The 22,463-nt window shown below is 47.7% G+C and overlaps 1 protein-coding gene across 7 annotated transcripts in view; it reads left to right on the top strand.

Moving 5' to 3' along the window:
- Window positions 1-22,463, top strand: part of Cep192 (centrosomal protein 192kDa) — a 70,575-nt gene that overhangs the window by 23,674 nt on the left and 24,438 nt on the right. For all 7 annotated transcript variants that reach the window (XM_013512751.1, XM_013512786.1, XM_013512821.1 and 4 more), the window contains 16 exons: window positions 565-774; window positions 3,578-3,704; window positions 4,761-4,891; window positions 8,126-8,939; window positions 9,022-9,148; window positions 10,133-10,304; window positions 12,727-13,639; window positions 15,058-15,206; window positions 16,100-16,330; window positions 17,430-17,555; window positions 17,713-17,856; window positions 18,799-18,862; window positions 19,171-19,310; window positions 19,405-19,497; window positions 19,978-20,096; window positions 20,885-21,061. In XM_013512751.1, coding sequence (XP_013368205.1) covers window positions 565-774; window positions 3,578-3,704; window positions 4,761-4,891; window positions 8,126-8,939; window positions 9,022-9,148; window positions 10,133-10,304; window positions 12,727-13,639; window positions 15,058-15,206; window positions 16,100-16,330; window positions 17,430-17,555; window positions 17,713-17,856; window positions 18,799-18,862; window positions 19,171-19,310; window positions 19,405-19,497; window positions 19,978-20,096; window positions 20,885-21,061 — 3,737 coding nt within the window. The remainder of the gene's footprint in view (window positions 1-564; window positions 775-3,577; window positions 3,705-4,760; window positions 4,892-8,125; window positions 8,940-9,021; window positions 9,149-10,132; window positions 10,305-12,726; window positions 13,640-15,057; window positions 15,207-16,099; window positions 16,331-17,429; window positions 17,556-17,712; window positions 17,857-18,798; window positions 18,863-19,170; window positions 19,311-19,404; window positions 19,498-19,977; window positions 20,097-20,884; window positions 21,062-22,463) is intronic.

The following is a 22,463-nucleotide window of genomic DNA, read 5'->3' as shown; positions in this document are numbered from 1 at the left end:
AATGATCCTCCTGCCTCAGCCTCCTGAGTGCTGGGATCACAGGCGTGTGCTATCATGTCTAGATATTCTGCAGCTTTTGTAGCTATTTACATTCACATTTGTCCAGATATTTTGCCTAATGTTTTAAAAATTAATTCTCAGATTTTCTTAGTTTTTTGTGTGAAAATTAAAATTTCACATAAAGAGCAGAAAGAATGCTTGCTAGGAGGGTTAAAAGAAAGCAGTGAGGGAAAAGAAAAGAAGGAAAGAAGGGAAAATATGACACACAAGATGGCTTAGATAATTGTACTACTAATTTCTATTGCTTTATGGAAAGGAACAGTTAATATTTAATTGTTTGATCAATCTTGCATGCCTATATTTGTTTAACTGAGTAACCAGTTTGAAGATAACAATATGTAATACAACCACCATTGTTAATTTCCTATCACGTTGTCTGAAATTCTGTATTACTTCTGTTGTTATAGTGTTGTTTTGTTTATGTCTGTTTGTTTGTTAATATATTTTCTTTTTTTATCTTTAAAATAAACACAAGAAAGCAGTAACAGCCCTCTTTTTTTCTAGGAAGAAAACATAGATGCTCAGAGCACTTCGGCTGTCCTGGGTGATACGTCGTGGACAGCTACAGTTAATTACAGTCTGTTGAGGAAATCACTGAGCACATCGGATCTGGACAAAGATGAGGCCAGTTATCTACGGCTGTCGTTAGGAGAATTCTTTGCTCAAAGGTCTGAAGCTCTTGGTTGCCTTGGTGGTGGAAGCAGTGTGAAAAGAGTGAGTATGAGATGCGTTAGAGGTGGTTAAAGCTACTGATGTCTTCTCAGTCGTCTTGTGCTCTGCAACAAAATACCTGCTGCTGGCTAAGTTATAAAGAAGTTTATTTTGGCTCACAGTCCATGAGGCTAAGCCCAGGATGGGGCAGCCACGTTTGGTCAGCGTCAGGTTGGGCTGGAGCTGAAGCAGAACGGCCATGCATGAAAGGAGGAAGCTGGGCTGGGGATGTAGCTCAGCGGCAAAAGCGCTTGCCTGGCAAGCCTGAGGTCATGAGTTTGATTCCCAGTACCAAAAAAATAAAAAAAGAAAGGAGGAGGCTGAGTTGCTTTATGACAACGCCCTTTCCATAACTAACGCACCTTTGCAGGATGGAATTAATCCCGTCATGAGGACAGATTTCTCATGATCCTAAAGGCTCTGGAAGCCCTGGTGCCTCTCAGCAGCGTTGTATTGGACACTAGGCCTCAGTGTGACTTTGGGAGGTTAGCAGTGTTTGCACTCTGGGTGAGCCTCACTGCTGCGATGCCGCCCCTGCTCTGCAGGAGCTTTGCACCCACACCCTGGCACGCGGCGTTGTGTTGGGGGTTAGCGCAGCATGGCTGAAGTGGTAGCTGTGAAGCAGAGGCAGAGTCAGGAGCACAGGAGAGTTGTACGGTACAGCCTACGTTCTTGATTTTGTTTGCAGTCCTGAGGACTGAACCCCAGGCCTCTTGGATGCTAGGCAGGAAGTTCCCAAGTTCTGCCACTGGCTGCACCTCCAGCCCTCTGTTATTTTGAGGCAGAATCTCTTAAGTTTCCCAGGCCAGCGTTGAATTTGCAAACTACACTCAGCCCAAAGCTTAGGTTTATGTTTTCATGTTTTTGCACCACTGGGGATTGAAGGCAGTGCCTTCACACTGTTACATTCCCAGCCCTTTCTAAAAATTTCTTTGTAAGACAGGGTCTCTCTCCACACTGGCCCAGCTGGGCTTGAGCTTGCAGTCCTCTTTCCTCAGCATCCTGAGTAGCTGGGATTGCAGGTGTGCTCTTCCGGGAAAGCGTGGGCTTTATAACGTGGGTCCAACCTGACTCTGGAAGTAGCTCTGCCTTTTATTAATGTGACATTGAACAGTTGAACTCTTCTCTGCCTTAGTGTCCCCTTTTCTAAAGTGAAAGGCAATGTTACAGGGCAGTGGTGGTGAACCTGTGGCACGTGTGCCGCAGTGGGCTGTTTGTCCTATTGAAAGCTCTGAAAGGTTCGCCATCATGTTATAGAGTGTCGTAGATTTGAATGTGATAGTGTTTGTAAGGCATTTAGCACCAACATGGAGTATTTTTCATGTGGTTGGTTGGTGGTGCTGGGTGTAGAACCTGGGCCTAGCACACACTAGGCAAGTGCTCTGCCAGTGAGACCCAGTGCTAAGGAGAATAGCGCCACTGTGAGAGCCTGGCCAGGAGGGTGGGTAGGGTCAGGACAGCTCAGCGTGTGGACCTCCTGCAGGAGCTGGGTTGGACCTTCAGTGATGGGGCAGGAAAGGGCTGCTCGCCACCAACCTCTCCAGGCACAGCCCGGTGCTTCCAGCTCTGTGTGGCTGGGTAGAGGGAGTGGAGGCATGGAGGAAGAAAATGGCAGAGGCTGCAAAAGGAGGAGAGGGATGTGGAGGCTGGGCCAGGGGTGATGTGCAGACACAGGAGTTGGTCTGCTGGTCATTCCAGAGAATTAGTGTCCCCAGAGAGAGTTTATCAAGTGTAGATTTCACGGAGACAGTAGATGCAGTGTTAGGAGTCGCCAGTAGTAAATTGATTAACAGAACTACTTTCTAACTGCTATGTTCCTGTCTTCTCTGTGCAATGAAATGAGAAATGGAAATAAATCCCTCAGAGGGGAATTTTTCTGTCTGGATTGATTGGGATTTTTGAGATTGCAGAGAAGTAAGAGTAACTGAGTTCCATCTGAAAACAAGTAGATAAACAAAGTACTAGAACCGGGTGTGAGAGCACACCTATAATTCCAGCCTCAGGAGGTTGAGGTAGGAGGTTTGCTGCAAGTTCAAGGCCAGCTTGGGCTGCACAGTGAGTTTAAGGCCAGCCTGAACTATATAGTAAGACCCCTCTCCCCAAAAGAGCAAAGCATTGAATCATGGAGAGCTAAGTCTGTTACTCAGCATTTTTATTTTGATATTAGCTAAGAAATTCTACATGCATTCAAGTCACTGGATCAAAGGAGGAAATTCCCAACTGAAGATCAATAAAATATTGAGTACATTTAATGAATTCACAGTTTAGACCAAGCGTGTGAGCGTTGTGTAAGAAACACATAGGGTTTCCATGTATTTTCACAGGGTCTTTGGGCATAGCCCATTCTGAAACTTTCAGGCAAGTTCTAGGAACACACAGTCTCAGCATGTGTTTGAGGGAATGTTTGGTCTCCAAAAGAAGACATCATTACACTGTAAGTCCTAGGCAGCAGGAATGTTTTCTTTTTTCTCATTGGCCTGTCACTGATTAGAACTCCTAGCAGGTGCTGATTAACAATGGTTGGATGAATAAAGTGTCATTTTTGCCATTTTAATTTGGATTTCTTACTTGGATAATTTGGATAACTTACTTGCTAATATTAATTTTAATAGTGAAAAGACAGCTAGCATTAGAGAAATAAAAGGTTCTATTTCAAGTTTTACAATTTATCTCTACTGGCGGTTATGTGGGAAAAGCTGTTTTGCTGAAATCATTTAGCAGTGTTAGCAATATTAGATAAAATCATGTAGAATATAGGAAAGCAGCTGAAAATTAAGGGAATAATTCATGTTTAATTATTTTGTAGCCATCATTTGGTTATTTCATTAGATCACCTGAGAAGAGCACACCGGTTGCTTTAATAAGCAAGTCTGACACGCCAAGAAGTAATTCAGAGAAGGAGATGGCTCATCTGAACTCCAGTCTGTCTTCAGGTAATGGGTTGAATGCTTGAACGAAAGCTTTCAGAGAATCTCATCTTTTTAACTTGTAACTTAGTCCTGTGGTATTGTTCTTTATGAGTGAAATGCATGTACTATTTTGCAGTTTTTCAGTACTGCTTAGATTTCAGTATTCCTTTCAGATTTCTTTTCAGTCTAAAGTAGAAACAAGTCAGCCATAATCCACCTCAAATGCTTTTGTAAAAAATGAAACTACACTATCATAGATTTCTGAGGTAAATACAGTTATTGTCTAGTTGTATTTTACTTGTATCCAGAATATTGTATTAATTAAAAATTTACTGTTAATGTTTATATTCCTGTGTTTATTCTTTTGCTCATGCATGTAACATTAGTATAAACTTGTCACTTTTAAGGTTTTTATCTCTGACTTCTAGAAATCAATTTCAAAAAATTGTTTCAGAAAAAAAATGAAACTAAATGAGATAATTTCAAATGCCCTAGTTAACTCTGGCCTATTGTTTCTGAGTTAGTGAATAATTACTTAAGACTTTCAATTAAAGATATATTTTGGAATTTAGATGATGATAGTCCAAATATGACATATCTATTAAAAGTACTTTTTGTGAGGCTGAGGCAGGAAGATTGCCGTAAGTTTGAGGCCAGCCTGAGCTACGTAGTGAGTTTAAGCCCAGCCTGAACTACAGAGCAAGACCCTATCTCAAAAAAACGAAAAAAAAGTACTTAAAATCAAATTTCCTGGGCCAGTGTTTAGGGACTGAGCGGCCCTGTTTTGCTAGCACAGTGTCTTTAGCTGAGCGTCCTGTGAAGCTATGTGCAGCGCGCGGCTCTCTGTAAGGAGCTTGTGTTCCTGTGGAGAGCTGGGCCACTGTAAAGAAGTGCTCGCTGTTAGCCCAGCGTGAAAGTCATGAAGGAGTGTACATGAGCGTTGGCGAGGGAGAGATTGCAGTCTGCATTGTCTCTCAGGCCTGTCCTCTCGGGCAGCCGATGCACAGGTGGTAAGATGCTTCCCAACAGCTAGACTAAGGGTTAGCGTGCGCGGGTAAGTGCACACTGTCTCTTCTGCAGGAGATCTGAACGAGCAGTCCCAGGCACAGCTGAGCCAAGGATCCGTTACCCTGCAGGTGGAAACCCTGGAGAGAACTTCAGACGCACATGAGCATGATGTGACGCTGACTGCCACCGAGGGGACGGCGGAGGTACTGTTTCCCTTCTGGAACCTGCGCTTGACTTCCTTGTGATAGTTGTCCAGTGAGAGGAGACAAGCTCGCCTGTGAAGAGTACATGCTGCCTCACATGTGTTTTATTTTCCTGGCTTCAGTTTTGTTTTTGGAGTGCAGGGACTGAACCCCAGGCCTCTTGCATGTGAGGCAGGTGCTCTACCACTGAGCTACACAAACAGCCTTCAGTTTTCTTACGTGTCTTCTTTTTTCTTTGCAGTACTGGGATTGAGTCCAGAGTCTTTGCCCTGAGCTGCATCCTGAGCCCCGCCCCCCCTTGTTTTTTTTAAGTCTTTCTGAAACAGGGACTCGCTATGTAGTTCAGGCCGGCCTTGATCTCACTTTGTAGTGCAGTCTGGCCTCGAACTTGAAGTGATCCTCCTGCCTCCGTCTCCCAAGTGCTGGGATTACAGGCCTGCACCATGCCTGGCTCCTGAGCCCTTTTTTAGTTTTTGTTTTGAGGCAGGGTCTCACTAAGCTATTGAGTTGCCAAGGCAGAGCTAGAATTTAAAAACCTCCTGCCTCAGCCTTTCAGGCTGCTGGGAATGTAGGCATGTGCTACCATGCCCAGCTTCTAATGTCTTGAAGTTAAAAAAATATTTTCCATCAATTTATAATATATGTAAAAGAGTTTATAGAACAAGTTTATAGTCAAATGTATTATCCCAGCTTTGCTTCTACTTTGTATGGATTTAATTTGCTGTTTTTGCAACTTCTTGAGATGAATGTCTGGCTCACTGATTTTTCTGCCTTGCTTTCCTAATGGTGTATATTTCCCTGAAAGCACAGCTTTTATTGCATCTCATAGTTTTCCTTTTGTCCTTTTTTTTTTTCTTTTTGAGACAGGGTCTCACTATGCAGTTCAGGCTGGCCTTAAGCTCACTTTGTAGCTGAGGCTTGTCTCAAACTCACAATGATCCTCCTGCCTCAGTCTCCCGGTGTGCTGGGATTACAGGTGTGCACCACCACACCGGCTGCTCCTGATCATTGTTAAATTGTATTATTACTTGGTATAAAATTCTAGCTTAGAAACAACTTTTAGCTGTTTGCATTACTACTTTACATCATTTCATTTTAAAAGTTTGCTGACACAGTTTTACAGTTATTTCATTAAAGATAATGTGTCTTGTCGCAGGGAGCTTTAAAAAGTTTTTCTTTGTTTTTACCCATCTTCCTGAAATGTACTTAGATAGCTGCAGTTCGTAGGAAATTTGTTGAAGTAACACCAGCCCAGGGAGGTGTGTTCCAGGTTGAATGTGTTTGCTACTGACAGGCAGGGGACACGAGTGAGTACAGGCTGTTGGCTTATGTGTTGGGACCGAGCTGACCGGACTGGGTCGGTTTGGAGGAGGCCAGTCCAGTTGCGTGCACCCCACCACACGGGGATGTGCAGCCTATGGCCCACCTTTTTTTTAACATTATGGCAAAAATATTTGTAAAAGAAAGTTTTACTCACATGTGAGTGTTAACTCTATTGCACATTTTATATGTTGCGCAAGACGGCTCCACTTCACTGCAAACAAGGCCTGCCGAGGCTTGGGCCTGCCTGTGGGGAGCCCTCGTGGTCTCATCTTGAAGCACGCACCTCACACAGCCATGCACTCCCGTCACCCCCAGACCTGGTCCCAGCAGACTCTGAACTCCTTTTTCTTCCCCATCCCCATGATTACTTTTCTTTTTTTTTGTCTTTTTAAGACGGTTTCGCTGTGCAGTTCAGGCTGGTCTTAAATTCACTTTGTAGCCCAGGCTGTCCTCGAACTCGCAATGATCCTCCTGCTTCAGCCTCCCAGGTGCTGGGATTACAGGCATGTGCCACCTCGCCCGGCTTCCCCATCCCCATGAGAACAGTTGTGCTCGCCCTCTTCCGGAAGCGACAGTGCCTCCTGGGAAAAGCATCCCCACTAGTGGGGCTGCATCTCTGGATTACTGATTTCTCCTTAGGTTTTGGCTCCATAACTTTGCATGACCTTTTTCTTTCAACACCCCCTAAAGCTCCTTGTTAGCTGTAAGAGGTCTTCTTGAATATGCTGTCTAGTCCTGGTTGCTCTTAGGAGGAGATTATGTTACCTACTCTGCTGTTACTGAAGACAAAAATCTTAGCATTGCAATCTTTTTGTTCAGTAGTTTTATGGTTCTTTGCTGTTGGATGCATTTCAATTTTTTACCCATGGTTCTTGTTTTTTTTCCCCATAGTTCTTGTTTATGTCTTGCTTATAAATAATTTGAACAACTGAATGAAATTGCCAAGAATTATATTTTAAATAGTGGCTCACAGGTTTATCCATCTTTGTAGTTTGATTTTTTTTGTTCCTTATTATTTTTGATTCAGTTTTAGCATTGCTTTATTTATTTTTATTTTTATTTTTTGGCTTTTTTCCAGTACCGGGAATCGAACTCACTACTTTGCGCTTGCCAGGCAGGCCCTGTGCTGCTGAGCTAAATCCCCAGCCCCTTAGCATTGCTTTAAGTCATGAAGCTTTTTAAAAATAAAATTTGTAAATTACATGGTACTGTATGATTGAAGTTGGTAACGGGTATCTTTCTCGTTAGTCTGTGTAGTTGATATGCCACTGGCTTACCTGGTTCTGTGTGATTAAGTTTGGTGATGGCCGTCATTTGCGTTAGACACCGTAGATGACTTGCTGCTGCCACTGTCAGTTGCCACATCACCCAGATGTCTCCATCTGTACTTCCAGTTATGGGAGATAAGACGCGCCCCTGTTGTCTAGACTGCGTCTTTTTTTTGGTATTGGGAATCGAACTCATGACCTCAGGCTTGCCAGGCAAGCGCTTATGCCACTGAGCTATATCCCTGGCCCTGACTTGCTGCTGGTTTTTGCTGCTGTTGGAGCTTGTGCTGTTAGTACTTCTGCCATTGTCACCTTTCACGTACAGGTTTACTGTATCCTAATATTACGTGGAAAACTGTAATAGAGAAACAGGCTTTTCCATATCTTTATTACAGTGCATTGTTATGATTGCTCTGTTTTATTAGTTATTGTCATTGATGTCTTGCTGGGCCTGATTCATAGTTGAGCTTTATTCTGGGTATGTCTAAGAAATAATGCCCTGTGTTTTAGGGGGTTCAGGGCCATCATGGCCTCAGGGCACCCTTCCACTGAGGGGAGCTCTTCTGTAAATAAAGATTCAACTAACTTGAACATTCCCTAGAAGTGGCGTGAGTTTTTCTGATGTACATTTTCTGATTTCTAGGACTCTTTCTTCAGGAATAACAAACTCCAGCACAAAGAGGAGCTCCCCGACCATGGTGATTCTGTGCTCAGGATCAGCACCATCGCGTCAGCCATCGCGGACGCCTCGGTCAGCACCGATCCCTCCCAGTTTGCCGCCCTCATGAAGGCCCTGAGAAACAGAGCCAGGGGCCAGGCTACTCAGGAGCGTGGCGAGCACAGGGACTGCTCCGTGTTGTCCTGTCGCTCCCCTGGTGACTTGCACGGAGGCAGTGGCTCCGGCGCATTTGAAATGGAGAAGTACCTCACAAAAACGGACCTTAGTAGATGTGAAGGTGGGTTAGAAAGTGTGTCAAGAGCTGGCCTGCTGGACGTGTGGGACTTGTCGTTGCTAAAAGAACAGACTGCTGAGGATGTCCACGCGGTCAGCTCTTGTGCTGCTAACTTGAGTGAGCGGGAACGCAGAGAAAAGACAGCAGCTGTGCTTCCTGGCGGAAGTGGAGAGAGTGAGAATCGGGGCTCATTCGGAACCGCTGAGTCTTCAGACTCCACTCGGCCGAGTCTGAGGGAGGAGGGCGCAGCGGCTGGCGGGCAGACACTTGCCTCCGACCACGCCTTGCCAGACACTGGTCCCGGTGAGGAAGCGGCCTCTGTGTCCACTCCAGCGCCCAGCAGTTACTCCTCGGTAAGGAGCCCCCGAAGAACACCCCTCTGCCTCTTGGAAGAGTGTGAAGAAATGCAAAATCAGAGGCAAACGGAGGGTGCTCGTGAAACAAGCAACAGTGACAAGCGCACGACTTTTGAAGAGCCTTGTGTCGCCTCACCGGGAAGTGTGGGTGAGTATCTGAGTGCCCGCTCACATTCACAGGCTTGTGCGCAGTGTTTTCTGTTCTCACTGCAACATGTGCTTCCCGGCAGATTGCAGGAACGCCTCTGCTGAGCACGCCGGGGCTGGCTCGGAGGAGGAGCAGGAGAGCTTCTGGCCGTCCACCTCCCCACTCAGCCACTCTTCACCCAGCGAGGGCTCGCGGGCCAGTGCGTCAGGGTACGTGCTCACCTCTCCTTGCTGCTGTTACTGACAGCGTGTGCTCTGTGTGGGAAAACTTGCAAAAAGCATAGGGAGAACAAGTGCACATTCTTAGGTTCATTTCTCAAAGGCAACCATTGTAAATGTTTTGTGAATTTTTGTTTTTCTTGTGCAGTTTTTTTTTTTTTTGTCTTTTTGAGATGGTCTCACTATGCAGTTCAGGCTGACCTCGAATTTGCAACAATCCTCCTGCCTCAGCCTCTTGAGTGCTGGGATCACAGGCATGCACCACCACGCCTGACCCTTGTGCAGATTTTCTTACCCTGCTTTTTTTCATTTACAGACTGCCAGGCTGGCACTCTGTGGCTGAGCTACACCCTAGCCCTAGCAGCTTGGGTTTTTGTGGCTGCAGAGTGCTCTGTTATAACCCAGCTCCTCCTATAGGAGATTTAAGTTGTCCTAATTATCAGGGATAGCACTATGATGAAATAACCTTTTCATGAAGTCTTTATCATTAATTTTTTCCTGAGGAAACATTCCTACATGCAGAACACGAGAGTTAAGGGGGCTTTTGATATGTCCCACCCACTTGCTCTGCGGAAAGTTGTGCCACCCTGTGTCTGTATACACTCCTGTCAGTGCATCTGACCTGTTTCTTTGCCTTTACCTGTATGGTTCTCTTTTTTATCTTTGCTCTTTGAAGGAGAGAAATTTTAATACTTTTGTTCACTACTCCATATGAAATACTCAGTGTAGTTTTATCGAAGGAATCGTTAAATGTCTGTATATTTATTTATAAAAATGCTACAACACTTTTCTTTCACTGTAGCTTACCATATAGGTTATCCAGTAGGACTAGACACAGCCTTTAGATAATTAAATGTAGAAGGGAGTACATGCCGTAGTTGCTCCCAAGTTGAGGGCAGGCGGAGGGGGCGGTTGTGGTGTGGGTGTGGAGAGTAAAGCCTAGGTAACTGACATGAGGCTCTCGCTTCTCTTCAGGGGTGCTTCAGAGTCCCTCGACTTAGCAGCCTGTACCCAGAAGTGCCCTGCTGAGAGTGAGGAGAGTGAGCTGTCCCGGCTGGCATGTTCCCATGCTGACGCGAGCAGACTGACTTACCTGTCTGAACAGGAGAGCACCTGTCCAACCTCAGCCACTAACGATGCCGGCAAGGTGGGCAGCACTCGGGCTGTTCTTCTGGACAGCTTTGTGCTTAACTGCAACTGGAGCTCAGGCCTGCTCACTGCAGAATAGAGAGTGTGTGCGTGTGCACGTGCACGTGTCCATATAAACAGGTGCTCCTGCTGGGTGGGCACTGGAGGGCCGAGAGTCTGGTGTCACCCCCAAAAGCTCTGTTGGTGCCAGGCAGACTGTGTCGTGAAGTGTGCTGAGGCAGGGGTGTGCCCTGAGGAATCCCAAGGAGGTGGCAGACCCCAGCGGCAGGGCCGGGTGGCTCAGCAGGGGAGCATGAGAGGCTTTATGTGTGGAGGCCTTGATTTGCACAGCAACTTAGAGCTAAACGGGAGCCAAGGGGCGGATGGGGGATGGACGAGGTGGGAAGGAGCTGTGCACTGTGCCGCAGGTCCTCGGGGAGCCTATGTTGGCTGCAATGAATCTTACATGTGGAGAGGGTTGGCAATCAGAGAAGGCAAGACCAAGCGCTGGAGAGGCTGGGAGGTCAGGTTTTGGAGTTTGAATGCTTGTAAGCTGGGCAAAAAGGAGAGTGTGTCAGTAAGGTCAAAGCAGTAAGAACAATCATGTACATGAGAGCTTCTGGCTGAGTAATTAAGTGGGACTGACCAACTTGTAGTGATGCATTCTGGATTTGCTTTTGATTTAAAAGCTTGCTCCAGCTGGGCATGGAGGAGCAAGGTTGGAACGGGGAGATTTGACGTAAGGCTATTGCAGAAATTCAGGTCAGAGATTGTGCGGGCCTGTGGCAAGGTAGGGTAGGAGAGCTGAGTTTTATCCGGGAGCAGCGCGTGTATTGTGTGTTCTTGCGTGTGTGCTGTGAGTGTGAGTGTTCAGCTTTGCGGTGAGCTGTGACTACTCTGCACACGGTACAGGCCGCTCCACTGTGTGGGTCTGGTCAGCAAGGCCTGCTTCTGAGGTTGCTGGCTGTGGAGTCTGCATGCTCTCTGCGTGGCTAGGAACTGAGTGATGAGCTGGGTAGCCTCCTGTTGAGTCCCCAGGTCCCTAACCCCCAACACCTGCATCCTCCCCTGTGAGGAGCAGCGCAGGGAGGACCATGCTGGCCACCTGGCAATTCTGCACTATTACTAATAAGCAGCTGGGTCTGGACTTTGGCTGTCAGTATCTCTATTTCTAAAGCTTCAGTCCAGGAGAGATTACCAAACCTAGAGCCAGGCAGAGTGCAGGGTGTTCCGGGGTGTAAATGCCGCCTGTCGCCCTACAAGCTGGCAGTGTCACCGGCAGGTGGTGCGTGAAGAAGTGCATGTGAGCCCTGGCCAGGACTGTTGCTAAGTACACAGACCACACAGGCCACACAGGTGCAGAAACTGGACCCGGCTCAGTTCGCAGAGCCTTCCAGCGTGTGTAGTCCGTGTGGACAGGAGTGGTGTCTGGGGCCTGGACCTGTGCTGCGTCACCTCCGACCTCATGTCCGTAGCAGTGGGCAGCTTGCTCAGCCGTCATTCCTCTGTTGCTAACGGATTTAGATTTTCATTGTAAAGTTGACAGAACTGAGTCTCTGAAGTGTGTCCGTTACGTGACTCTGGTTGCTGTGGGAAGTAAAGAAAGACAAAAGACAGTATTCAAGGTACAAGGGAACTGAGAGGAGCCTGCCTCAGTAGACAGGGACAACCGTCTCCATGGTGACCCGCTCTGTTAGCCAGCGAGGAGCACAGGAGAGAGGATAGTGCACTGTCCATGGAACAGCCACTGCAGTAATTGGGGAACAGTTTAGTGGAGAACAAGTACTTCTTCGTAGCGATATCCCTGCGTTCTTCTAAAGCAGATGTTGTCTTGCTTTAGAAGTGTTGCAGTTGAGCATGGCAGTGCACACCTGTAATCTCAACATTTGAGAGGCTGAGGCAGGAGGATTGCCACAAGTTCAGAGCCAGCCTGGGCTACATAGTGAGTTCAGGGCTGGCCTGACTACATGGTGAGACCCAGTCACAAAAAAAAAAAGAAAAAGTGCAGTTACGAGCTTTCCCCATGGAAGCAGGAAGCAGGCGGCCTTCCGCTTACCTCTCTGTTCCTAAAGCAAGGTCACACTGGCCTCGGAGCCATGGGACCCCAGTCACATAGCCTGGTCCCCAGCATTGTAAAATACTGTTTCCTATCCCCTGCTTCCCAACAGCTGGTCCTTCATGTGCATTTTTTTGACATCATTGGTATATATCACCCATTTAGTTTCCTCACATTATAATTACTTTTAGAGTAACGAATGCAATTTTCTCATGTAAGCCTGTCTTTCGCAGCTATGAGACTGCTGTCTTGTGTGTAGGGCAGCTCCTCCTCAGAGGGGTAGTGCTGTGTAGACCGCCTTGTATCTCTCGAGGTTATACTGCCATGATTTGGGGTGACTGTGTTTGGTTATCTGTGGGTGACTCTGGACATTTGTCACACACAGAGTGACCTCACCAGTGAGCTGAGCACCGCAATCATCCGAGCCAGCCCGCTGCCCCCCAAGGAGGAGGCAGAGCTGTCCCTTCAGCAGAGCAGGGGAGCCGCATTCCCCCGAGGGGGTCCCGAGCGAGTGGTCCCCAGTGAGTCTGGAGTATGGAGAGCCGCTGCAGCTGCTTCTCTGAGTAGCAGGCCTCACGACATGGAACCTAACTCCGCCTCGAGCCAGGTCCCTTCTGAGAGTGGAGCGCTGTGGGAAGCCAGGCAGCTGGTGGGGATGTCCTGCTGCGGGACAGGCCAGGCTCTGAGCCAGCCAGGTCTCAGCTTCTGGGCTGGGCTGGCCCCACCTCAGCTCCCTGCACCAGGCCAACAGCCCGTGGTTGGAGGTCAGAGGACAGCTTCTGAGGACCCCGGCAGTGAGTCCTGGGGCCAGGTCCCTCGACGAAGTATCCCTGGACACGAGCTCGCTGCTGACGCTGACGCTGACGCTGACGCTGCCGCTGCCACTGCCACTGCCGCCGCCCCCGCTGCCGCCGCCAAGGGGCAGAGTGTGCCCTCTTCCTATCCTGCGCTCTGGGCAGGGCCGCCCCTCATCACAGCCACCTTGGCCCAGCAGTGTGCAAGGACACACGTCGCGTTGCCGCCTCCGTGCCACGCAGGCAGCGCCCCGGTCTGTGGGTTCTCAGGACGGCCCCCTTACCCAGGTGTGGCAGGGGACCACGTTCAGAACCCCGTGGCTATGGGGATTTGTCTAGGGCCAGGTCTCACTTCTGGACTGCTGGGTTCCTCTACCCTTTGTAACCCGTGCTCTGACGCCTTCCATCAGACCCTGCACAGCACAGCAAAACCTTTTCCCACGCACCCTGCCAGCGCAAGCTGTGGGATCGAGCCCTGGGATTCAGGGATGATGGCAGGATTTGGTAAGATGCTTTTTCTGTTATTAAGGTTTGTTATTTAAAACTTCAGTTTTCTTAAATTTTTCTCAAATTCCAGTTTTCCCCAAAACTAGTTTGTTGGAAGGAAGTATTGTTTGGTCTTATTTTTTTGAGACAATGTCTCACTGTAGTTCAGGATGACCTTAAACTCACTATGTATCCCAGACAGGCCTTGAACTTGCAGCGATTCTGCTGCTTAGCCTCTGAAGTGCTAGAATGAACACACTGTCGCCAGCTTGAACTCCTGGTGGTATACACATGACTGTCCCATTGGGTGGCTTGTACCACTCTTGGTAGAAGTGGTACAGTCATGCATGGGACAGTCATTTATGTGACAGTCCTGAATGTTCCACTGGTGGTTCAAACAGCCTGACAGTGAGGCATAAAAATTATGGCCCTGTCATGAACGTGGTAAGGCGTGCACCGCCATGCCCAGGTTTGGCCTTCATTTCTTATTACCTCCTTTCTTTGTCCTATATTTAGAGCATCATAGTATTTCCAGCCAGGTGTCCCTGAAGTTGGCTTCGAATGACACTGACACTCATGGTGGACAGCACCCTAGGCCCTGTCTTCCCTGTCTCTCTTTGGCTCTGCACTTGGATTTGTCTGGTGTTCTTTTACCTGAGAAGTGTCCACTGTTGGTCAGATGCCCTTGGGAGAGGCTGCACCTGCACCTATGGGTGGGCAGCTCTTCTCCCTGGCAGCCGTCTTCAAAGCAAAGTGGGCCTGTGCTTTTCCTGGTGCGGTGTGTCCACTCCGTGGGGTGCTGTTTTCCTGTCCACCTGCCAGAATCACCATGCAAGCCAGGATGGGGAAATTGGGTGGTTTTCAGAATCTGAGCAGGCAGGCATTTCCGGAGTGCAGGCTATTCTGGGGTCCACTTCTTGTTCTTTTTCCGTTCTTCTTCATTTTTTTCAGGTAGGGCCTTGTTATACAGTTCAGCCTGATCTTGAACTTACTGTGTACCTGAGGCTGGCCTCAAACTCAGGGCAGTCCTCCTGGCTCAGCCTCCCTATGTAGTTCAGGCTGGCCTTAAACTCACTATGTATCCCAGGCAGGCCTTGAACTTGCAGTGATTCTCCTGCCTCGGCCTCTGAAGTACTAGAATGAACACGTTATCGCCAGCTTGTGCCACCATGCCTGGCCTCACTGGGATCTTACTACTTCGAGTGGATTTTGGAGAGAAGAAAGGGCTAGTTACCAATAGGTAGTGACATCACAGGCTTGATTTGCTGTCACTTGTAGATTCCACCGATGTTAATCATTTTGCTTTTCCTGGGCTGAATGGAGCCAGGCTCTGCATGTGTGAGGCCTGGGTCCCTGCAGGCCGTATTGTAGTGACCCCCCACCCAGTGGTGTCTCCTCCAAGTATTTGATGAGTGTGCTTTGCCTTTCTCTGGCAGCGAGCGTCAGGGTGCCGGAGGAGCTGAGGTTCCCGCATGCGTGCTGCATGGGCATCGCCTCGCAGACCCACCTCAGCGTGCTCAACCCCACCGACCGCTGGCTGCAGGTCAGCGTGGCCGTGCTGAGTGTCAGTGTCAACGGGGAGAAGGTGAGCACTGTGACTTCCTCAGGTCACGCCCACTGCTCTGCCTGCGCCTCCTCACTGCTGCTTAGCTGTCCCGCGCGGGATCTTCTCTGCCCCTCGGTCGCAGTACTTACAGAGTGAGAAGCAAGATCTGAATGAGTTTGTAGCTTCTGTCTTTGTTACTTATTTATAAAACCACTGCGGTTTGCTTTTAGCACTGGTGTTTACGTCACTAAGTGCTCTGACTTCTGGCTCCACTTCCTGAGTCTGACTTTGTTGAATGTGATTGATGTGAGCAGTGATGACCACTGTCACTGTAACTCTGGACCCCAAGTCTCCTTTCTTCCTCCTGCTGGGAAGGAGGCTGAGCGGCTGCACTTCTTTCGCCCTAGGCAGCAGCCTTTTCTCCCTGGCCGCATAAGGTCTTCTCCACACTTCTTACTTTCCTTGGTGTTCCTCTGCTTTTGGATCCTTGGGTTACAAAAAGCAGGGGATTAAAGGAGAGGCTGAGGATGGAAGGTGAGAGGTGGCTGTGGCGGTGGGAGCTGGGAAGAAGATCCCCACTTATGGAGAGAAGGGGACGGGACCAGTGTGGTTAGCCCTGGGCAGAAGTAGCACCACATCCCAGGGAAAGCTCCCAGCTGTGAATACCATTGCAGCACCCTGTAGAAGTGAATGTGAGATAACCAGGTCTGTGCAGAAATGGACCAGGAAGGCACAGTGTTTATGTAGCAACAGCAACTCAGTTTATGAAGCATGTCAACTAATTAGGTTTTATAGGTCATGATGTTTTGGAAGACATGATGTCCGAGCTGAGGAGTGCATGTATCTGGGAGAGGGAATCTTCACCTAGGGGATTCTCCTTGATTTTCAAAGTAAAGCCATTTCTTAACAAACTTTGTGGTTCTTTTTTAAAGGTGGATCTCTCAACATATCCTTGTTTAGTTTTCAAGAATAAAGTCATCGTAAGACCACATGCAGCAGAAGAGATAACAGTGCTTTTCATACCGTTGGATCCCGGGATTTTCAAATGTGTGTTCAGGGTTGCTTCGTGGCCATTTTCAGCAGACACTGAGACAATCATGCAAGCGGAAGCCTTGGCGAGCAGAGTTGTTCTCACTGCCATTGCCGAGAGCCCTGTCATTGAGGTAACAGTTTCTACACAGGTCTTTGTCCTTCCTGTATTTTAATGCAGGCTATTTAACCTGCGAAATAATATTTAGGAAAAAGCAGTCAAGGCCTGTGTTGAGCAGTGTAGGAAGCTCAAGAGTGTCCCTCCCAGGCCTCTGTCCATGAGAGCAGCACTTTCCCCAATGTGACCGCTGAGAGTGTGTCATGTCCGCTCCAGCAGAAGGTGGGCACTGTCTGTGGTATGTTTCAGGTTACTTCTGATTCCTGAGGAACTCGTCCTCTGCTAGTTACTTTAGCTGAGTCCTCTCGGTTATTTTGTTTACACGGTCTTTGAGTTTCAGGTGGTGTTTGGAAGTTTTGTGAACTTCCATTCACCGTGCCTGCTTTTGCTCTGGGACCGTGTGTCGTGGTCTGTGGAACTGTCCCCAGAGAGCATGTGGCCGAGGAACAGCAATGCAGCTAGGCCCCATGCCCGGCCCCAGCTTGCAGTTCTTGCAGTCTGTTGACATCCAGATGCCATCCTGGCTGCACTCTGCCTACTGCAGGCTTGAAGTCCTGTCTTCAGTGGCTAAATTCTGCCACCCTGGGGACAGAGCCGGACGCCAGGCCTTCGTGGGCCACCGTAAAAGTCAGCTCTCACTTGCCAGTCTGCCTGTGATTTTCTTGTATTTTATGTTCTGCTAGTGCAGGGCGTGTGCATGTGTGTGTGTTAGTATTGTCTAGTATTTTAAACTTTTGCTGTGTCTGTTTTTACATCATTTCAAATACCTTCATTTGATCAGAAGTTTGGAGTAAATCTGAAAATGCCGTGATATTCATGACAGTTTTGAAGGGACTCTAGCAGTTACTGCTCCTTGAAGGAGAGCTGAGTGTTTACCAAGCTGTTTTCAGCGTAGCAGCAGCTGAGACATTGTTTTATTCTGTAGTATGTCTGGATGCACAGACTACTTCAAAATTTAGTTCTGTAGGAAGTAAGCAATTGTAAAATAACCTGGGAGTCCTTAGGTCTGAGTTTACATTTAGGGCTGATTCTTAACCTGTGGCCAGAGGCGTGGTGGGCTGTAGTATTTATTAGTGTATTGCTTTCCTAAATGAGTTTCTTTTTCTCATGTATAGGTAGAAACGGAAAGGAAAGGTGTTCTTGATTTTGGTGACGTGACTTACGGAGGCTGGAAGGCTCTCCCGGTGAAACTGATTAACAGGTCGCACGCCTCCGTGCCACTCAGGCTGGTTATTAATGCTGTAAGTACCGACTGGGGAGGAAAGCGCTTGCAGAGGACACTGGTTTGGAGTAGTAAATGCCCTAGTGTGCCTGGTTCATCTCCCTTGTGAAAGGCAGTTATGTCAAGGGTTCCATTAGCAACCCCAGTACCACACTGAGCTGCTTGTTTCTCAACAGAATGCCTTAGCCTGGCGCTGCTTCACGTTTGCCAAGGAACCAGTTCCTGCTTCCCTGAAAACTGCTCCCTATGCTGATGTTGTGGCTCAGCTGGCGGCTCCGTCTGTGGTCAGCTATGTGATGCCTGCCAGCTATGAAGGACAGGTAGGCCATGGGGGTTGAAGGACTCCCCATCAGACAAATGCAGTTTAAAACAACACTGTGGTTCTGTCTTACCCCAGAAAGAACGGCCCTCATCAAGCAATTAAACAATAACAAATACTACAGGGAAAAAGGAATCTTTCTACACTGTTAGTGGGAATAGTGTGGCAATTTCTCAGAAACTAAAACTAGAAATTCCATTCAGCCCAGGTATTCCTCTGCTGGGTGCCTTCCCAAAAGAGTTAAAAACCTCATATTACAGTGATCTCTGCACACCCACATTTACAGCAACACAGTTTGTAATAGCTGAGTCTTGGAAGTGGCCCTTATGTCCATCAACAGACAGATGGGTAACGATAGCGTGGTATTTGTACATGATGGAGCACCACTCTGCTACTAAGAAGGATAAATTTGAGTCATTTGTAGGAAAATGGATGACTCTGAAACCATGTTAAGTGAAGTAAATCAGACACACAAGTTTAACTATCACAGTCTCTCTTATATGAAAAACCCAAAATATAAATAATTTTTAAAGAACAAAGTAAAAGATAGAGCATAGGAAACCAGATCCTTTGCAGATGGGAAGAGGGTCCAGAGACTAAGCGAGTGGGGAAAGGGATCAAAAGAGCTGCGACGTGCTCAGTACCTGTGCTGACCGTGAGATGCGTGTAAGCATTACATACTGTAGATGTGCACTAACGGAAAGTTTAAAAAGGAAAACTCACTTAGAATTCAACAGGAAGTTTCCACATTTCACCATTAAGATTTCAGTCTTGGGGCTGGGGATTTAGCTCAGCAGCACAGCGCCTGCCTGGCAAGCGCAAGGTCGTGAGTTCGATTCCCGGTATTGGAAAAAAAAACTAAAAAGAAAAAAAAAAAAAAAGATTTCAGTCTTAATACCAGTGTATATTTAAAAATCTTTTTTTTTCTTTTTTCATTTTGTAGGATCCAAAATTTCTGATAATTTGGGTTCTTTTCCATAGTCCAAAGAAACTAATTGCTTCTTCAGGTAACATGTTTCCCTTTCTTGGGGGAATGCTCTATAGTTAAATAAACTGCATGTTTGAGCTTATGTCTTCCACTAAATGTTTTTTGAGGAATTTGTTATGAATTCTATGTTGTGCAGAAGATGGGCCAGTGATGTAATAATTTGGGTCTAACTTGCCTAAGTGTGGGAAACCCAAGCAAATGCCCAGAAAACTTGGTCATTTTGCCAGAGTTTCCTTGTGACCCTAAGCAGGTTGTGTTGGACTGCTGGTGGCATTTGGATTAACCGGCTCTCTTTGTGCTCCAAACTAAAAGACTGAATTTTTGTAGAGACTCTAGGTTCAGCGGAAGAGTTTGTGGCAAGGGTTGACATCGAAGTGGACAGCCCGAACCCCACCCCAGCTCTCAGCAGCGTGGGTCTCCGTGCAAGAGCAGGCATTGCCAGGATCCACGCCCCCAGGGACCTGCAGGTGCCCTCACTTGTGATGCTGGAGTGTATGCTTAGGCTGATTTCATTGGAAGTGTGCTAGCTTTTTAAATACCATGTCTTTGTGCCCCCTGTAGACTGTGCATTTGTTGGCCAGTGTGAATTCTGCAGCAAAGCAGCCCTTACCTCTGAAAAATGCTGGAAATATTGAAGTTTACTTAGATATCAAGGTGAGAACTTTATTCAGAGTGCTGTAAAGCATTCCCCTCCATTCTGAGGGCGGCAAGGCTGGTTGCCCTGCCAGTGCCCTGAGAACTGGGTGGAGCAGTGTCAGGTGGGTGCTGGGTGCTCTGACACTGAAGTCGCGTGTTTGGAAAATAAACAAGTTCTAGGTCAGCTCCTGAGAAAATGTACTTGTCATCCTGTGGCAAGGAGGAATTCGAGGAGACCGAGCCATGGTCCACACATAGGTGTTGTTCTGAGACTCGTGGTGTGGGTAAGAGTGGTAATGACCAGACGCTGGGGATGGCGTGGGAGGTAGGTTTGTTGAGGAGAAAGGAGGAAAAAACCCCGTCGGAGCCAGTAAGATGAGTTAAGACAGGAATAGACAGGAGGAAGGGACAAATAGGACACGAGGCACTGAGACCTGCGTACCCCAGGGAGAACCCCAGTGTGAGTCGGCCTCTAGTTACGGTTATGTAATTGTTTAGGTCCCAGAACAAGGAAGTCACTTTTCAGTGTATCCAGAGAATCTATTCCTTAAGCCTGGAGAAGAACATGAAGTGATAGTTTCCTTTACGCCAAAGGATCCCAAAGCCTGTGAGGAAAGGTAATATGAAAGTACCTGTCGTGGCAAACCTGTTCCCATCTCTCAGAACGGCACACACTTCGCTGGCTTCCTGTCCAGCCTGAGTACAAAGCACCTGCTGTGCTTCACCTGATTCACAGTGCTGCTCCACTTAGTCTCTCTCACTTAGTCTCTTTCACCCCTTTTAAACCAGTTGAGTAGAAACTAACAAATCAGTGTTCTGAGAGTACAATAATAAATAAAACATCAAGTTTGATGTTTGTCAGGAACTCTCCCTTTCTCCCAAGAAGCCTGTAGCTGACTTTGTCATTGGTTCTTGTCAGACTCTTCTCCATCCGTCACAGGCCTGTGACGCCCAGGTTGTAGTGAGCACCAGCTTAGCCAGGCTGCCCCTGTTGACATTCGGGCTTGTGTGCACAGGCCTCGCCAAAGCGGCCTCTTCTGGTGGCAGTGCTTGTCTGCCATGGGGACCCTCAGAGAAAGGGGAAGCGTCAGCCCCGCAGTGCGAACATCCACGCCTGGGACGCTTGCCCTTAGTTCCCCTGGGCCGGCCGCTTCTGGAGACGTACCTGACTCTTCCCACATTCCTCATAAGTAGGCTTCCCATAGTGCCGTGAGCCTTTCTCGTCCCACATGTAGGTGGACTGTGACTGCCTCCTTGGTCTGTGTTCCTCCTGGGTGCAAGCTCTCGGGGTGGGGGTGTCACTGTATCCGCAGCCCTTTCATTTATTGGACATGCAGATAGATAGGAGGTAGTCGCCCACAGAATTGAATGCAGGACATTTGACTTAGTTTTTTCTTGTTGTTAGGATCTTGAAGATATTTGTACATCCGTGTGGCCCTCAGTATGAAGTGGTGTTAAAGGGTGAAGCCATTTCTTCCGGAAGTCAACCTCTGTCCCCAGGCCCTTGCTGCTCAGATCTTCCATCCATTCTGTCCAATAAGCAGTTCCTGGCGTGGGGCGGTGTCCCTCTGGGCAGGACACAGTACGTATGCACACAGTGGCCTGCAGGGCAGAGGTTTTGCTCTGATTACCAACTGTTTTCTCTCCTGTGCTAATTGTGGCTGTGTTACTGCTTTTAGCATTGAGAGAAAACCATCTTGTATTTGTTTAATTTTCCTATCTTAAGTTTTACAGTTTGAATTTAAAAATTTCCCTGCCTTAAAAATGTGTCTCAGAGCTAGGTTTTAGTTTTCTTTAAGTTCTTAAAATAAAAACCACATTTCTTTTATTTATTTATTTATTTTTTCGTTTGTGTGTTTTGGGTTTTTTTCTGGTACCGGGAGTTGAACTCACGACCTTGTGCTTGCCAGGCAGGTGCTGTGCCACTGAGCTAAATCCCCAGCCGCCCCAAAAAACACATTTCTTTAAAAATTCAAGAATAAATAAAAATGAAAGCCTTACCAAATGGTGTTTCTTCAGGTAAATCTTCCTAGGCAGTCAGTGCCTTGCATGAGGGGAACAAGGCATAGAACACAGCTTAAGGGAGTGAAACAAGATCTGCTCGCATATTCTGCATTCTGCAGTGAGGAGAGGGTTCATACTGTCCTTACCGCCAGCCCGCCGCTGTTGCGCGTCCCCTCCACTTTCCTCACAGTGCTTTCAGGCAGGGCTAATTTGCCTGTTCGGAGATGGCTTAGGGTTCGCCAGGTGAGTCACTTAGAACCCAGGTTTTCCTGAGAGCAAATTGGGCCATGCACTCTAGCAGGGTGCTGTGCTGGCTCTGTGAATTTCCTCACTGAGTTTCACTTACTGGTGAATGTGAGGAAAGATGGCAGTGTGATCAGCAAATACAGTGAATGTTGAAATTAAAAAAATTACTACAGTGAAAACACATTGACATTGACTCTCTCTAAAATGCCTGCTGCAGGCACACCCTGGCCACTTCCTGCAGCAGCCCTGGCGCCCTCGCTTGTGTCTTTAGTGGTGCTGTCGTGGCTGCCCGGTGTCCTCAGTTCAAAATGTCTCTCCTGGGAGGTCGTGCTGACTTTGGGGAGGAGCCAGGGTCGCACAGTGCCAGGTCTGGCGAGTGAGGTGGCTGAGGACACAGCGTCGCCATCTTTCTACGAGCTGCCTTTCTGTTGAATGGCGCCCAACAGCAGCATTCACTGTATTTTTAAAAACACTTTGTAAGTACACTGATGAGCCAACTTCCAGAACTGCTTCTGAAAGTGGCAGGGATGATGGCATGAGTGTGTCCAGAGCAGAGAGGAGTGTTTGAGGGGTAGTAATGACAATGAATCTTGCTCTAATAATTTCTTAAAAATTCAGATACTCACCACTTGTTTTGACCACATTGCATAGATAGATATAGATACAGAAGATAAAGCCTGCCAGGAGCTTTCCTTTGAGAGAGGTTCAACTAAGAAGCTTTTCTGACGGAGTGA

The sequence above is a fragment of the Chinchilla lanigera genome, unplaced genomic scaffold, assembly GCF_000276665.1.
Source record: "Chinchilla lanigera isolate Chin_1 unplaced genomic scaffold, ChiLan1.0 scaffold00001, whole genome shotgun sequence".
Classification (NCBI taxonomy): Eukaryota; Metazoa; Chordata; class Mammalia; order Rodentia; family Chinchillidae; genus Chinchilla; species Chinchilla lanigera.
This window is presented reverse-complemented; position numbering and strand designations above follow the sequence as displayed.